Source organism: Rhopalosiphum maidis, chromosome 3 (assembly GCF_003676215.2).
Source record: "Rhopalosiphum maidis isolate BTI-1 chromosome 3, ASM367621v3, whole genome shotgun sequence".
Classification (NCBI taxonomy): domain Eukaryota; kingdom Metazoa; phylum Arthropoda; class Insecta; order Hemiptera; family Aphididae; genus Rhopalosiphum; species Rhopalosiphum maidis.
This window is the reverse complement of record NC_040879.1, coordinates 43,564,756-43,578,795: the sequence shown is the minus strand read 5'-3', so window position 1 is coordinate 43,578,795 and position 14,040 is coordinate 43,564,756. Positions and strand designations below refer to the sequence as shown.

The 14,040-nt window shown below is 25.3% G+C and overlaps 1 protein-coding gene across 4 annotated transcripts; it reads left to right on the top strand.

Annotated features, from left to right (window-relative positions):
- Positions 1 to 495: 495 nt before the first annotated feature.
- Positions 496 to 12,743, top strand: LOC113558501 (cysteine protease ATG4B-like). Of its 4 annotated transcripts, none has more exons than XM_026963982.1 (10): positions 496 to 751; positions 4,794 to 4,974; positions 5,792 to 5,956; positions 6,731 to 6,908; positions 6,976 to 7,055; positions 7,145 to 7,269; positions 7,781 to 7,859; positions 8,183 to 8,337; positions 11,637 to 11,826; positions 12,085 to 12,146. In XM_026963982.1, the coding sequence occupies exons 2-10, from the start codon at positions 4,800 to 4,802 to the stop codon at positions 12,144 to 12,146; spliced, it is 1,209 nt and encodes a 402-aa protein (XP_026819783.1). In that variant the 5' UTR covers positions 496 to 751; positions 4,794 to 4,799. The 4 variants fall into 4 exon arrangements, with proteins under 4 accessions (XP_026819783.1, XP_026819782.1, XP_026819780.1 ...); XM_026963981.2 differs by having other exon boundaries at positions 497 to 740; XM_026963979.1 differs by having other exon boundaries at positions 497 to 973.
- Positions 12,744 to 14,040: the final 1,297 nt, after the last annotated feature.

The window sequence follows — 14,040 nt, the reverse complement described above, 5'->3', positions numbered from 1 at the left end:
GCGCCGCGGTAAAAAACGCGAAAATCGCACAAAGCTGGTAAGTAATAGGTATCTATTATATCCGCACAGATGACCAATAACGCGTGCGCAGTGGACAGTCTTTCAGAATGCAACGAAAATGCATCGCACGCGCGTCCTGTCGCTATTCTCTCCGTCATCAGCTGCTACTGCAACAACTGCACTCTGCGCTGCTGACGACAAATCGAGTGCGTTCTTATCACTAGCTAAAAAACCTATCTTTACGATCGTGAAAACAACGGTCGTTGGTCAATAATAATAAACGGGTCACGGGCGCAATATTATTATTGGTGTATCCGTAGAAAAATTGTAATTATTTTTATAAATTTTTATCGTGGCGAGCGGACGATTTGCCAAAAACAAATATATAAATAAATAATTTAATAATAATAACAACAGCGTCGTATTCTTATCATTTGCACGATCGTGCGTGTGTACCACCTCCCCGCCCTACCGACCTCGAAAAACCGTCGACTGTTCGTAGCTCGTATGATAATAATATTACATTATCGTCATCGTCGTCGTCGTCATTGTCGATTCACTCTAGGCGACTTTCGTCTGCGTCGTCCGGCAGATGTACTGGTACCTAACTACGTTTTTTTAGTACCTACGCACCGCTCAGAAGGACGTTTGTCGTCGATGTCCGAACGCGGAAGCCGTATACTATCGCGTCCCGTAGACAGCAGACAAAGCTCGTTGTTCGTCGACCGTTCGCCTGTTAGGTACCTCATAAGTAATATCATAATTTGTATATTGGGTATTATGACTTGCGGACCGCCGCTCGGCGACCATCGTCACCGACGGATATACGGCTGGTCGTCTGTATTCGTCACCGCACTGGGCACATTAAATATATCACACGTCGCATGAATATCGCTTTTTGTTGTTGTCATTGCTATATTATTATTATATAATTGCGACCCTCGTATTTGGACGTAAACATTCTCAACTCGCTGTAAGTACATCTACATGCAAGCTTAATTTTTTTATTTTTTTGTCTGTATCGTGGCTGCTCCCTATGAAGCCCAATAACTTAGCTGCTTTGTGTGTTACTAATACCTGCTCAGAGCAACTTGTGTTACGTAACTCAAGTCATTACATTTTTGTGCATTTTTATTTTTACACAACTTGTGAAGTTTTATGTTTATATTAGTTTTCTGAAAGTAAAGTGTTTAACAATTAAATGTGTGCAATAAAATGCTGGTCCCATTGTTACCTAAAAAAAATTGATCTATACATTCATCCAAATCATGTTACCTAACTGCTGACCATGAGCATAACTAGGTTTTTGTTGTAACAGGGTAAATCCTGATAAATAAAAATTAAAAATAAGATGTGAAGTCATAGCCTCTCATAAATCTTCTCCTACCTGCTGAGACCTGACTTAACAATATAGTTCTTACTTAAAATATTAACAAGTAAAAACAACATATTATGTTTCAGCTAGCAACTTACAAATACAATAGTTTAATTGAATTATCTTCATCAATGCATAGAATCCAACGTTCAACCATATGGGTACATATTCAAAGAAAATAACTGTTTTAGGCCAAAACATAAAAAAAAGACACCTGTTTCATTATTTTTTTTCTTTTTGAAATTAATAACATGGTGCATAAAAAATTGGAATTACCAAAAGCATAAAATATTACACAATTAATATTAAATATTTATGTCATAGAATGTTAAACCTACTTATAGTTTATACATTATAGTAGGTATAGTTGATTTGTATATATACAAGTATTACTAGATACCTATAAAAACTTAATTCATAATTTGAATTTTATAAATCTCAATATCTATAAACATGTTAGCTGTAATTTTTTGAAATATCAAATTACACAAGTGTTTAATACCAACAATTAAACTAATGACAAACTATGTATTTTTGATTTTCGGGAGAATTTTATATAATTTATCGAAAAATATTTAGGGAGGCTAAATCAGTCCCTCTCCCAATCCCACAAATATCTTCTTGTTATAATAAAAGTCCATTTCAAGGCCACTTTTTTGAAATTAATCCATAGGTGCACTTTTTACTAAAATATATTTTGTTTTGGTTAAACTAAAATATTACTTACTCTAATGGGTTTGCATGCAATTATATTTAATTGGTAAAATATCAGTACCCTATTTGATAAACATAAAATTAGATACTATTTATACATACATTTTTAAAATAATTTATTAAGTAGTACATCAGATAAGACCTTTCTAAGTGTTGCTATGACAAGCGTGTTTTTCATTGAATGTCAATTAATATCTAGACATAAAAGTTGCATATGAAACTTCACTTTCTAGTTTGTAAAATGTTTAATTGTTACAACATTAAATTGTGCAAACTGTGTTTTAAAATACATAGCTTTGTAATTATATTTTGAAATACATGTTATCAATTTTCTTATTTGATTTTTGTTTTTACCAATTTGTTAATTTTAAATATGAACTTGTAACTTTATGAAAAACTTTAAAACTTACTATAAAAGATCTGTATTTCTAAATACTTTTCTAATTTTTAGGTTTTATTATTTAAAAATAAAAATATAGTGAATTATTACTAATGGAATAATTTAATTGTTAAATGTTTGAAATATATAAAGCAATGTATCAACATATAAGGTATATAATATATTATATTGTTTTAATTAAGTTAAAGGGTTTAGAAGTAATAATTTTCTGTCTTTATCTAACATGTACGCAGTATAGGAATTTATACAGTAATCCCTCATTTTCGGCGTTTTCTTTACCCATGGTAGGGTCTACGATAACATATTATTGCGTATAACCTAACCTTGTGATTGCAATAATGTTTTACCGTTATTACATGAATACAGTAGAAATTTATTTTTGACAATTCTAGATAATTTTTGTTATATTACTATAGGTATAACACATATACATTATACGTACTTACAACTTACTGTCACATAAAGATGGAAAAATTATAACATCGCTGAATGTCTTGTCAACATCAAAGAATCATTTGACAAAATTCAACCCTCCACTATAAATGCTTAAGTTGTATAAATTAAACAATTATTAATTGATTAATAATTGATTTTTAAAATTAAAAGAAGTTCAACCTAACCTCCCTTTTTACATTGATTTATGGTCTCGTTATCCGCGGTTTTGTTATTCACGCAGGTTTGCTAGAACTATTTTCATCATATCGATTGATTTTAGTTAAGGAATAATAATTCTGAAAATAGATTTTAATTTTTTGTCAAATCTACTTGAAACTGTCTTTCCCATATTCATGACTTTGATATTAACTTCTTCTGAAATCTATGGGAAAATTAATTTAAAGTTTACTTAAAATTTGTTTCTAGAATTCTTAATGCTTCATTAAATCTAAAAGTAGAACACACCTTAATTTCTAAATTTCACGTGTGTTAGAGAAAGACAGAAAATTGCCACTACCAATTCTCTTAAAAGTACATTTAAGGTGTGCTTCAGAAATGGTTTTAACACATTAATTATAAATTGAAAATATAATTGCTCATTAGGTACTAATGTAAGTCCTAATATATTGTGACATTTTGTTCCTCTTAATCAAACTTTGATCTTTGAAAAATCTAACTACTGGCATTTTTATAATTTGTTTTCAATATTATGTTATTAAATTTATTAAACTAAAATAAACAACTGAAATTAATTTAAATGTATGCCTTATCTTTATTATCGATAAATTTTAAAATAATTGCCCATCCATTAAGTAAATATTTATAATGATAACTAATATAATTAAGTTATAATATAACTTTATATTATCAAGTATTAAGTTTTTAAAGTAAAATAAATCTGAGGAGCTTAACCTAATCGATTTTATCACTGAATAACAATTGTATTATGTGTTAAAATAATATATTATAAACTATTTTAAATCCCTAGATTTTAACCATCTACATTTAGTAAATTATATCATGATATAATAATTTTCTCCAAGTTATTAATTTATACTGAATAAATAACAGTTATTTAGTTATTAGTTATTAGAAAGGTATCTATTTATTTTAATGAAAAATATAATAATAGAATATAACTACAAAACTTTTACTAATTGTCCCTTTTATTGAAGTATTGTATAAAAATGATTTTATGCTTAAAATAGAAACTTATTATTTAAATTTTTAACTTAACCTTTTGTATCAAAAATAATAAAAAAAATAATATACCTAGCTATTAAAAATCAAAGAAATCAATAATAAATTGATGCTATTTACTAATGTTTATTTTGATATTTTTTCCACAAAATATTTTATCATAATAATTTAATGATTAAAGAGCCATCAGTTCCCAGCTAATTAAAAAAACATTTTTTTCTACCTCTTATAAATAACCTTTATAGGTTTTCAGATTTTAGTAATTCATTTACTCAACTTTTGTATTTATGTAATAACTGATAATACTGATAAAGTTTATTTTATTTACATTAAATACCATAAAAGTTATATTTTTCAATATTTGTATATATACTGAAACTTAAATTTATATACAAGTAGAAAGCATTAAGAAGATAATTAGAAATATTAAATTATAATATTAAACAAATTGATTTTCAAAATGTAAAAGCCTATAATTTATTAGTGCGAGAAAAATAGAATGTTTTTTTACTAAAGTAGAGGAACCGGTGACGCTCAGATGATTTATTATCTTCCATTTAGTAATTATATTGTTTTGCTAATAATGTCTTTAAAGAAAAATTTATTTTTAATTGTTATACTGTTTATATGTTTTTAAAGTTGTTACATAACATTGTATTTTTAATCTAGACATGCATGGATTGGAAGCAAATAATTCAAAAACATAGTCGTAAGATCTTGAATAGAATAAGTATGGACTTGATGTTAGAAGCATACTTGACTCACGAATCAAGCCTCATGGATTTAGAAGATATACCACAGACAGTTGATCCTGTATGGATACTGGGAAAAAAATATAGTACAGTTATTGGTAATTAAGAGATTTATTATATTTAAAAAAAATTGTTTTCTTTGGGAATTTATATTAATATGTTTTTATTTAAATCATTACTTGTTACAAAAATGTTACCATATTACCTAGTACCTAAATAATACTAAAAATATTTTTCTTATTAATGCTATTTTCACAAATTTAAATTATTTTGTTAAATCAAATATTAATTAAAAAACTATGAAACATTACAATTTTAGTTTTTAAATAGGAACTTCATCAAATTCAGTTTTTTTTTTTGTTTCTTCTACATCCGGTTTGCTATTACATTATTATCATGATACATTAAATCTCTATGAAAGCAATAATATTAGGGGAAACATAGAAAATCTAAGTATAGGATTTTTAGTTCTTACTACAACTTATTTATAGTTAATATTAGAGCAAATTTAAATATTTTAGACTATACCTCTTAATATACTAAAATCAATTATTTTTCAAATATTTTGTACGTTTAAATTTTTAATGTACATAAACTGAAGTTAAATATTCCTATTCATAATTAGTTTTTATTTGATTAGTATTTGATATTACTGTTATTTTTTTGACAGAATCAAAACAAAAAATTAACTACAAAATAATGTTTTTATTCAAATTATGACTTATTATTTAAAAAAAACACACTTCACAGCTATTTAAAAAATGAGATAATCTTGATTCTTGATATCCTTTATTTTCTAAATTTGTTTTTGTATATTTAATGGGAAAATAAGTCTGCAAGAATTATTTAAAATCATTTTAAAATCATTAAACTAAAATTATTTAGTATTTATATAATATTATTTATTGTGTGTAGATATACAACAAATTCGGAATGATATCCAATCCAGATTATGGTTTACTTATCGGAAAGGTTTTCTTCAAATTGGTAATACAAATTTCACCTCTGACAGAGGTTGGGGATGTATGTTACGCTGTGGACAGATGGTTATTGGTCAAGCTTTAATTTTTTTACACCTTGGTGAGTAATCTAATTATTTAAATGTAACTCAATATTCACAATACACAATATCATGGTATATGGAGCAAAGTGTTTTTTAATTAATAATGTTTGATTTCTAAAAATATCTAAATTAACACAGAGTATGCTTTATGCAGCAGTGTGCCTATTTTATATTTTGATATGCGTATTTAAGATTTTCTAAAACCCAAAAAAATACATCAACAAATAATTTGTTGTGATTATATTAACATATTATTGAAATAAACAGTTAAGGCTAAAATTTAAAGTATTTTGTTTTTACACAACATTTATTTTTAATTATATTAAATTTGAAAATGATAAGTAACTCATAAAAAGAAGAAAGTTAGCATGCTTTAAGAACAAACATTTCTGAATTTAAAATATATACAAATAAATATATATAAATACCTATGGATTAAAAAAATAAGTGACATTTTTTTTAAAACTAATTATACATTATGTGAAAGTAAAATTTTTTTTTGATACTTTCTCAAATAAATGATTCGACATTTAGAATAATTATTTTTTAATCATATCATTAATACTTCTATTTAAGGTATTTTTTTTTTAATTGAATGAAAAATATTACAAACTGCAATTGAAATTTAAATATAATCGTAACATATCAATAAAGATAATAAAAAAAATAAAATTACTTATATTATTATTAATAGAAATAAATAAAGTACTGTATTAATATATAATGTTTTTATACTACATAAAAATGTGTAATACTTACTTATAAATGTATTAAGAAAAACAAGTTTTTAGGAAGAGATTGGCGTTGGGACCCAGATAAGAGGGATATAGATTACTTAAAAATTTTAAGAATGTTTGAAGATAAGCGATCTGCACCCTATTCAATTCACCAAATAGCTCTTATGGGTGTATCTCATGGTAAGCAAGTTGGTGAATGGTTTGGTCCAAATACAATCGCTCAAGTGTTAAAGTGAGTTTTTTTTATTTGACAAAATATCTAATTAAACAGATTTTATATGTGTTTCATTATTATGCAGAAAACTAGCCACTATGGATGAATTAAGTTCTCTTGTTTTTCATGTAGCATTAGACAACACACTAGTCATTAATGAAGTCAGTGAGTATACAGTATTGTATATTAAAATCTAATTTTCTAGTTGATTATAATATATATATTTTTAATTATTTATCTGTTTATTATTTTAGAAAAATTATGTACTGTGATGGAACAAACTAATTCTAGTAAACAAATTTGGAAACCTTTGGTACTAGTAATACCTCTACGTTTAGGTATAAGTTCAATAAACCCTGCTTATGTTCAAGGTGTTAAGGTGGGTAATATTATGATGTTTTATTATTATGAAACATCAATACTAAATATATTGTATTTAGAAATTTAGAAATGTTCTGTGTACATTTTGGATTAAATTAATAGCTAATTTTATTTCTTAATATATTTAATTAGTAAACTTAAATTCAGTTTTGTCAATATATACTAAAATGTATTGTAGTATTTGTTGAATTAGTGTTAATAATCTCTAAAAATATAAATCGATGTCTACGTTGTTAAATGTTAGTTACAATTGTAATAAAAATGTTAATATCATTTCTTATTTTAGTTTGAATATTATTTTTCTCTTACATAATTTTGCCTTTTATGTTAAAAACTTTTATGATGACTTGTGATCCAGCTTTATATTGAAAATTAATTTTTCAATCATTAACATACAGGAATGTAAATAAACACAGAATCTAGTTATAAATTTAAAATGGAAATAGATAAATATTTAAGTGTTATGAATGTCGTTTTAGGAATTTTAACAATTATTTTAATTATTTCAGATGTGTTTCACTTTCCCTCAGTCGTTGGGTGTGATTGGTGGAAGACCAAACCACGCTTTATATTTTATAGGTTTCGTAGGTATACAAAACATTTTTAATGAATTTATAATTTTGTTAAAGAGCCCGTGCATAAATTGTTCTTTGCTCAAAAACACTCCTGTGGTTTTCTGTCTGGCTGTACTGATAATATGTGCTTGTGTTGTGTTATATAGCTTCCGTGTCAACCGTTATCAATTACTTATACTCACACTTTGTTGTAATAATCATTTACGATTAATCCGAAAGTACCAGTTAATAGCTGTTATTAAAAATCATATACAGGCTCCTTAACTATTGGTTTTTTTTACACCAACATTTAGCAGTAATATAATATATAAGTTTTATTTGATTGTTGTAAATTAGGCAATGATGTAATATTTTTGGATCCACATACGACACAGCAAATAGGAATGCTGCCGAACAAAGATATAGAAACCGAACATAAAATTGATCATTCGTATCACTGCCAACAAATTAACCGATTACCAATCCTTAACATGGACCCATCACTTGCTGCCGTAAGTGGTTTTTTACTCTTATGGATATCATATGTTTGATAAATATGTATTGCCTAAAATTACCTTAACTAAATGAAATAACTTCTTTATTTATAGTAACTGTGTGCTGCTTATGTATTTTAATTTATTACTAATTAATTTATAAATTTTAGATAAATGTATTTAAAGTTAATATCTCTTACTTAGGAAAAGTAGATCAATATTGGCATTTTTTATTATAATTCAATGAATAGTATATTTATAGTTTTAATATGTTTGATGGAAAGGAATTAAACAGATGACGTCATATGTGTTATAAAGCTTTAAATGTTACAACTAGGGTCCAGATCTTATTTTTGCAAATTATTACGGAGTATAATATCTATATAATAAAAGTAAAAATATAGATAATATGTTTAACTTAAAGTAGACAGAAATTTTTTTTTTAATATTTGTGAATATTTTAGGGATTAAGGAATATTTAATTCTATAACATCTTAAAATATTTTGTAAATGATGATAATTATTATGTGAATGATGCTCAATTTTTAATATATTTGCCATAAAGTTAAAATGAAAAAATTTAATTTAATGAAAGTATTTATCTTAGAATTGATCTTACTAAAAATTAATAAAACATTATCTTCGATTGTTTCAATTGCTGTAAGGTCCTTTTATACACTTATAAAAAGATTAATTTTGTTAAGAATATAACATATATACTGTATTCAAGTTAAGTAGATCAGTAGATGACTCAGCAACCAGCTTGTCCATTGAGGTGTTACTTGATTGTTACCAGACAAAAATTAGTTCTCAGTTAAGTTAACTCAACTCAAATAAAGTATAATTCTATTTTTCAGAAAATTGATTACGGAATATTAAATTTATTACTTTAAACTATGAATTAATAAAATATGATTTAAGTTTAGTCTCAATCATAATCTAAAATAATTTAATACAGAATTTACATTTTCATTCTCATATTAGACTGTTGTCAGCACTAGTAATAATCATTCAAATATATATATTAAAACTAAACTTAAGAAATTAAAAGATAACTATAAGACAAAAAAGTCATTATAATTAATAACAATTATTTTCAGTAATTAATTACTAGTAGGATCCATTACCATCATATGTGTGCTATGTTGATCATGTGTAGTATGCAGCAGCGTGCCAATTAAAATATGTATTGATAATATCAATAATCGTGATACAGACAATTTTGGGTAGAACACGTTTATCCTTTTTGGTAACAAGATTGCGTATATTTGTAGATGGGTTCAAAGTAAAATAAATTAACATTTTTTCAAATTAACAATTATATGCAACGTTGTCAAATTTACTAATTTAATCGTATTATACATTTATACCGAATAAATATTGAATACTTGTACAGTTCTATAATAATTCATAAAAAAAATTGTAGTGGATAGTATAAAGTTGATAGAAGTGTTTAAGGCAAGTGTGTATTGAAATGTACAATCTGCGAGTAACTGAACAATTCATCATAAAAAACAGCATACAACAATTATCATTTTTCATATTCTATAACTGGTGTAGGTATCATATATGAACTCAGAAATAGGGGATACGATTTTCTTCACTTCACTTTTTGAACTGAATTAATGTCTTTCTTTTCGAAATCACAACTTACATTATTCATTAGTTCTTTTCTTATAATTTTGAAAGGTCGTGTTGAAATTGCATCTACTTGTCTTTAACAATTTTCTCGCAATATTTGACATTCTATTTTTACATCAGAATAAGGTAGGTTCATATTTGTGTTCACCAATAATACTTACAGTTGAAGTCTTATGCGCATCAGAAACTATGCTTGCGTAACACGTTTTAACTGTACAAAGCCAATTATGCATTCCGTCTTTATGTGTTCTTACATGCCTATACTTATTGAAATTTAAAAGAACTAACTGTTTTCTTTTTCGGATTGAATAAGTTTAATTGCATTTTCCATATTACAAAACGTCGGTATAATATATATACACTCAACGCACTACAACCAACTACGATCGACTGAAACCAGAAAATATCATATACTATCACGGAGATAGCGAAATTTCGTTATATTTTATCTATATAAGTATCTTAGTCCGTGTATTTTATATAATATTTGATATCAATAACAATAAACGTAGGTAGTAAAAGCGATAAAAGTTATTACAAAAACGCAATGTATGTTAACCTTTTTCTAGTTCACTCGTATAGTCACGTATATAATACTGGTATCAAAATTGGCAACAACGCTTAAACATTTTGTACGTGTAGTTAAAAATCCGGTAAAATCGTACGGAATCGTAGCTTGAAAAAGTATTGCCGATACGTAATCGTGTTTTACCCACAATTTTTTATTTCAATTTTATAAAATATGCAAGTATCCCTCGAATAATTTTTTCTTATAATATAATGATAATTATATATATGGTTATATGTAATTTACCTACTTATTAAAAATCATAAAAAATAAAAATAGTATATAATTATAATTAAATATAAATAAATATTTTTAATATCATAGTCTTAGACCTTAGTTAAAAAAAATTATTAAACAAATCAATGCTAATTATATAGACAATTTATTTAATGATTAGGAAAATATTTATATTGTACTTACAATATCATTATGCACATACTAAATGTAAATATTAAATAGCAAGTTTATCCTTTTTACTTAAATCATGTTTTACATTCTTTTATTTTGATAAAATATATATTAGTGATTATTATAAAGTTTATTGTTATTTTTTGTCCAATTGATTTTTATAAACTTTAATATTCTTTAATATATTCTAGTTAAATATAAATATACTAAAAATCTATCTTACCTAAAACTATAAGTACAAATAATTGAAAAAGTATGTATGTAGTACCTAACTTAATGATCAATAACTCATATACTTACCTATGGTTTTACTCTCTATGAAATTATTGAATAGAAAGATTTTTTTTTTTTTTGTTAGAATTTACAGCAATGTGTAAATGTCTAATTTTTGTTTGGTTTATTCTGTTTTATACGCAGTATAGTTTATGTTATTTCATTGTATAAATTAAAATAAAATTTTTAACACGGGCGATATAGTGATAAGTCATTATTTTCTTGGACAAACATTAGAGTTGCAAACTTAACTATCTAAGAGCCAGTTGTACCATCTCCAATTAAACTCCGATTACGCTTAATCACTGATAATACATTTTTTAACCGGCCTAATTTGGCCGATTAAACTATGATTAACTTTAATCGGAGATGATACAACTGGCTCTAATATTATAATATATTATAATCATATCTATGGTAATTTTAGTGTTTCATGTGCAAGACTGAAAACGATTTTAATGCACTATGTAATGAGCTAAAAGTACATCTAGTGCAATCTGATCAATCACCGTCACAATCACTTATTACTATATGTGATGACCGACCATCCGATTGGATGTTGGATACTTCTGGAAATCTATCCACATCATCTGAAAATGTTGCCGTGTCATTATCAGGTAGGTCACATCTTCAAAATTCATTCTGTTCCATAGAACGTGACAAATTATAAAAATATTAGCACAACCAACTTAAAATTGATCTATCAAACTAAAAAGTTGAAGGTTAAATTGTTTACATGTATATTGCATATATATTAAAAAATTTCAAAGTATGTAATAGTAGATATTTTCTTAATATCTGAGGATGGTTGATATAATTTATGCAGTCACTTGCTGTTAAATTATATTATATTAAAATACTTATTTTTTTTTCAGATTTGGAACTAAACGATAAAAAATTGTTAACTGATTCAGATGATGACTTTGAACTATTGTGATATTTATATGAACCAATAGGATTCTTAATAATTCTAAATATCTGTATTTACATATGGAAGATATACACACAAACATCGAAAAATAATATTATGTACTTTTAAAGAGATTATGATCAGTACAATTTCTGGTTGGGGTCTCAATGAATGATTTGGTTACCCTTCCAATTAAATGTTCTTTTATTATTTTTATTATTATTATTATTAATTTATTATTAGTATCAGTTATGTTTTATTAAATATTTTGTTGTATAACACTTGAAATAATATAAATTACTAAGTAATTATTAAACTTGTTGAAAGACCGGTGATGTGCAAATCTTTATTTTAAGATTTTTTAAATGATCATTGATTTTGTTATTTAATTTTCATATAATTTATATAGGAAACTATTACAGTTTAAAAGCCCTTAATGTTAAACTAGTCTGTTATGTTTAATTTCTCATATATATGTATACTAAACTACACAAAAGAAAAAAAAACAAGATTAGGTTAAATTTATTATTATTTTGTCCCAAATAACCTTACTTTATTATTTGTATGTTATATGTTTGGTTACTATACAATCAATCATTGTTTAATTTGGCTCCTGTATAGCAATAAAATATTTGCAATAAAATGTGTTAATAGCAATTGTTAAATTGTGTAATACAAATAAATAATTTAATTTGTAAATGTATATGAAAAGAAACCAAATTAAAATAAATATATTTTATTTATTCTTTGTATATACTTTCATTTATAAAAACTTAGAAATATAATATTCTGTATACAGGAATTTATGTGTATGTAATAACACTTATTATTTAGGCTTCACGATTATATTGAAAAATAGTGTTTTATTTAGAAAAAATATTAAATCTATTACATGATTAAAAAGATGTTTGTTGTTAGAATTAGGTATTGATTGTTAAATTATTAAGAACTCTTGTCCAGTAATTCAGCAGTACAGTTTTGATCTTTGTTTGAGTATATTGTACGTTAATGCTTGTCCCTTATCTAATCTTTGGTATGTGACCAATTATTTCTTGTCTATTTATCATCAGAACAGTTTGTTTAATTCATGCATACCATGCTGCTTACCTTGAAGGTTCGATACAAGTTAATTATTTTTACCCATTACTGAAGCATAATTTTGTCATGGATATATGTCCCTGCTATTAAATTTAGAAATATATTAAGTTTTTATGTTTCTCCCAGTACTCAAAATTTTATAATTAACAGTCCAATATGCTACCTGGCTGAGCCATGTATTACAAATTTCAATTTCAACTGTAATTTTGATCCTGTACCTACCTATCTAAATTAAAATCATACGTAGTCAAATATTAATTGTATCTTATTGTTATCTGTATATCTATTACCATATAAAATTATTATATAATAAATATTAATCATCACTGTATCTTGCCCCTTGAGGGTGTTAATGAATAAATATTTTATTTTTTCTATTTTTACTTAAGCTATTACAACAAAGTCTTAAAAGCATCGTTTCAAACAAAAAATGATAATTTTTTTAGAACTTTCGCATCAAAACATTGATCCAATACAGAAATGAATTAGTATGTATCTATGTATCATTTATAAGTTATAAATGTTTGAATAAAATAAAATAAGGTTTTCAATAAGCAAAAATGCATTTTTATGTTAACCTTCATTAATCTGGCAGTTTTCCAGTCTGATATTTATTGGATTACCGACAGTCTAATGTAATTAGTTCAAACATCTATCTTATTACTTATGATATTTACTAATTCAAGTTTTGGTTGAAGATGAATTTTTTTTTTAAGGAGAAATGTTTTTCATATTAATTGTAGATTGTGATTTAAAATATTTTTAATTTTATAACACATAATAGATGTTTAAAAATAAATATACCTATACCAGACATTTACCA